The sequence below is a fragment of the Gekko japonicus genome, unplaced genomic scaffold (assembly GCF_001447785.1).
Source record: "Gekko japonicus isolate JY-2015 unplaced genomic scaffold, Gekko_japonicus_V1.1 scaffold3173, whole genome shotgun sequence".
NCBI lineage: Eukaryota > Metazoa > Chordata > Lepidosauria > Squamata > Gekkonidae > Gekko > Gekko japonicus.
Window position 1 is genome coordinate 120,835 of NW_015163184.1, and position 3,666 is coordinate 124,500.

Sequence of the window (3,666 nt, forward strand, 5' to 3'; positions counted from 1 at the left end):
CATGTTGGATCAGGCCAATGGCCCATCCAGTCCAACACTCTGTCACACAGTGGCCAAAATTACCAGGTGCCATCAGGAGGTCCACCAGTAGGGCCAGGACACTAGAAGTCCTCCCACTGTTGACCTCCCCCAAGCACCAAGAATACAGAGCATCCCTTGCCCCAGACTGAGAGTCCCTATCTATACCTCGTGGCTGATAGCCACTGATGGACCTCCGCTCCATATGTTTATCTAAAGTATGTTTGAATGCATAGGTTCTCTTCCGTCAGCCCTGATTGTGTTCTTGGTCAATTTTTCCTTGAGTGACCCTGAGTTTTTGTATCTGGAGACAATCTCTGCTCTCCAGCATTTAGTGTTTCTGAAAGAACCTGTTGCTAGTCCTTATAATTCATACAGAAACCGACGTCTGCTCTTGATACAATTTGCTGCTCCTGCCTTCATGGTGGGAAAACTAGACTGTTTAAATCCGGGTACACTCCCTGTGAATGTCTCAATGCCGGGAATGTGTGAGTGGTATCCCATAGAGATGCCCAACCTTTTTGACCCAGCGGGGTACCTTTGGAATTCTCACGCTGCAGAAGTACAAAATGGCTGCCACGGGACTTGGAGAGACACAGAGGAAGTGGAAGGGGAGAAGAGGGGTAGTAAAAATACTTCGAGAAAGAGGGGCATAGGAGAATAAAACAAAAACACCAAGAGACTACAACGAACATTGAAACAAAGTTGTTTTAATCTGCGTAGCCAATCAGAAGCTGTGCTGCGCAAGAACCCCACCTGGCCCCGCCCACTTTGTAAAAGCACTTGATGGGTGGGGCCTAGGGCTGCCAAGTGGGGGCGGGTGGTGGGTAAACCCCCGCTTTGGAAGCCCGATTTCCGCCGCCGCGGAATTGGGCCCTGGGGGGAACTCCGCCCCCGAAGCGCAGCGTGGCTGCGTCACCTGTGGTGACGCAACCACGGATCGGGGCCACGCCCCCAACGTGATCGACATCGCGCGTCACTTCCGGGATGTGCTGGCGATGCGCGCGTCGGAGGAAAGCTCCCAGAGCCCGGTGACACTCCCCCGCCGGTAAGGAGATTCAACTTGGCAACCCTAGTGTCAGCAGGTGCTGTGGTGCCCATGGGCGCCACGTTGGGGACTCCCGTTTGTACTATTGTTAAATTCTGTTCTCTCCCCCCCCACACACCCCATTTTAAGTAGTGTGGCTTAAAGGTAAAGGTAAAGGTTCCCTTGCTCGAAAGCCAGTCGAGTCCGACTCTAGGGTTGCGGTGCTCATCTCCGTTTCAAAGCCGAAGAGCCAGTGCTGTCTGAAGACGTTTCCGTGGTCATGTGGCCGGCATGACTAAACACCAAGGCACACGGAACGCTGTTACCTTCCCACCAAAGTGGTACCTATTTATCTACTTGCAATTTCTTGCTTTTGAACTGCTAGGTTGGCAGGAGAGTGTGGCTTAGGCCATGAATAATCTGCTGGACCTTTAAGGCCACCCCAGACCTCCTAACTCGAATGTGCTTGTCTCCCCTCCCTCCCTGTGGTTTTTCTTAGTACGGTTCAGCGGAATACATGGCCCCGGAAGTCGTGGAGGCGTTCAATGAAGAGGCCTCCATCTACGATAAGCGCTGTGACCTGTGGAGCTTGGGGGTTATCCTCTACATCCTGCTGAGTGGCTACCCGCCCTTCGTGGGGCACTGTGGGACTGACTGCGGCTGGGACCGCGGAGCAGCCTGCCCTGCCTGCCAGGTAAAGACAGCAACACACACACAGAAGCCACCGAACGGCACCTCCAAATAGGAGAACTACCTAAAACTTGATGGGTTGGGGGGAGGGGCTGTCCACGCAGCTTGGCTCACTTGTGTGAGTCCTTCGGTTTTTTTGTTACACAGATCCCATTCCTGGTTTGCTCAGGTCCTGCTCCTGGTATCTTCAGGTGACAGTCTGACTGCGCTGTAGCGCTCTAGAATTGCTAGCCGTGTTGCCCATCCCAGGTTTGATTTCATAAAGTTAGGTTGGTGGCCACCCAGTACAGGTCCTTCTCAGTTGTGGCACCAAAACTCTGGAACTCTGTCCCCGGGGAGGCCTGTCTGTCCCCTTCCGTCGCTGTCTTCTGCCAGCAGGTGAATACTTTTTTTGTTGTTTAGTTAGGCATTTTTTCAGTCATCCCTCCTTCCTGGCCAATTTTTTAATGGTTGTTTTATGTTCTTTTATGTGTTTTAGCTGTGGTTTTAATGGTTTTAAGGATGAATCTTTTTTGGTTGGCTTTGATGGTTTTTACGCTGCGGTTTTATTGCGTGTTTTAATTTGTCAGCCACCCGGGTGGCCCTTCTGAGGACGGAAAGGTGGGGTATAAACTTTGTAAATAAATAATGACCCCTTCCTTACTGGCATGAAGCTCACGTATTAGGACAGCTTGTCAGTCAGTCTTCACAGCAGCCCTTCAAGTAGGCCAGTGCTACTGAGGAGCCTGTTCATGGCTGCTACGGAAATTCTGTTTCAGAGGATTCTGGGAAGGGAGGGCACTCCCCCGTACCTTTGTCCTCGCATGAGCTGAGATTGCTTGGCTTCCTTTCCGTGGGCAAACGTGGAGGAACCGCTGAGAAGCTTCCAAGCAGAACCCCAATTTGAAAACTGCTGAGATAGACCAGCCTTTATTTAGGCATTTCTGGCTTTTATTCAGGCCCATAGGTCCCTCAAACACGGCACGTGCCAATGACCTGAGATAGCCACAGAAGGCTGAAAGACCCAATTGGGATAATGAGGATTGTTGCTAGCTCTTTATCCTGTTTGACTTTTAATATCGTATTTATTAATGTATGTGATTTTATTATGATTGTTTTATGCAAATTTTATCGTAGATATTTGTTAAATATGCAAAAAATACATGTGTTTACTACAAAACGATTTAAAAGCAATTACTGGCCCCCAAATAGACTTGATAATGGATAAAATCATACAGTTATCTCAAAGATAAGACCGGATGTGACCCTGACCAAACGCGTTTCGGCCTTATGGCCTTTTTCAGTGGTCAAGCATAGTTATTACACATTGGCTCCAGACATTGCAGTAATATAACAGTAACTACTCAGTATTTATAGGACCAAGTTGGGATTGTTTTTCTAATCAACGTCCGTGACTCAAGGCAGCGATATAATTAAGAGGCCTCATTTGAAATCCCCTTCTGCCCCCTCTAAGCTTGCTCCCTCTAAGCTGTGGGGTCTTGTGAGCCAAAATTCTACTTTGTGAGCTCCTGGCATTAAAGTTGTGAGCCAGCGATTTGGCTACTGCATACATCAGTTTGCTCTGGAGCCCTCCTTCCCGAGCGAAGACAAAAATGTGCGAGCCGGAGGCTAAAAAACTGTGAGCTAGCTCACACTAACTCAGCTTAGAGGGAACACTGGTCATGGATGATTGGTGGGGTACATTTTTCTTAGAGTGAACACTATTGTGTACCTTCCTATTCTGGTCCAAAGGAAATCACTTTCAATTGCAGTCATGTAGCCAATGTAACGGAGTAGTGTGTAGTTTTGTGGCTGGCTCTACCATCTGCGGCGGCCATTTTTGTGGCTGGCTCCACCCCCCGTGGGGGCCATTTTCTTTTTGGTTATGCCCATCACCTTGTGTGAGAATTCCAAAGGGACCACTGCTCTAGCCTCACTGGGGAATGTGTGCT

General features: G+C 49.4%; 1 protein-coding gene across 1 annotated transcript in view; it reads left to right on the forward strand.

Moving 5' to 3' along the window:
* The window catches only part of MKNK2 (MAP kinase interacting serine/threonine kinase 2), a 53,421-nt gene that overhangs the window by 44,810 nt on the left and 4,945 nt on the right, over positions 1-3,666 (forward strand). Inside the window, exon 11 of the mRNA XM_015407108.1 lies at positions 1,545-1,739. Coding sequence (XP_015262594.1) covers positions 1,545-1,739 — 195 coding nt within the window. The remainder of the gene's footprint in view (positions 1-1,544; positions 1,740-3,666) is intronic.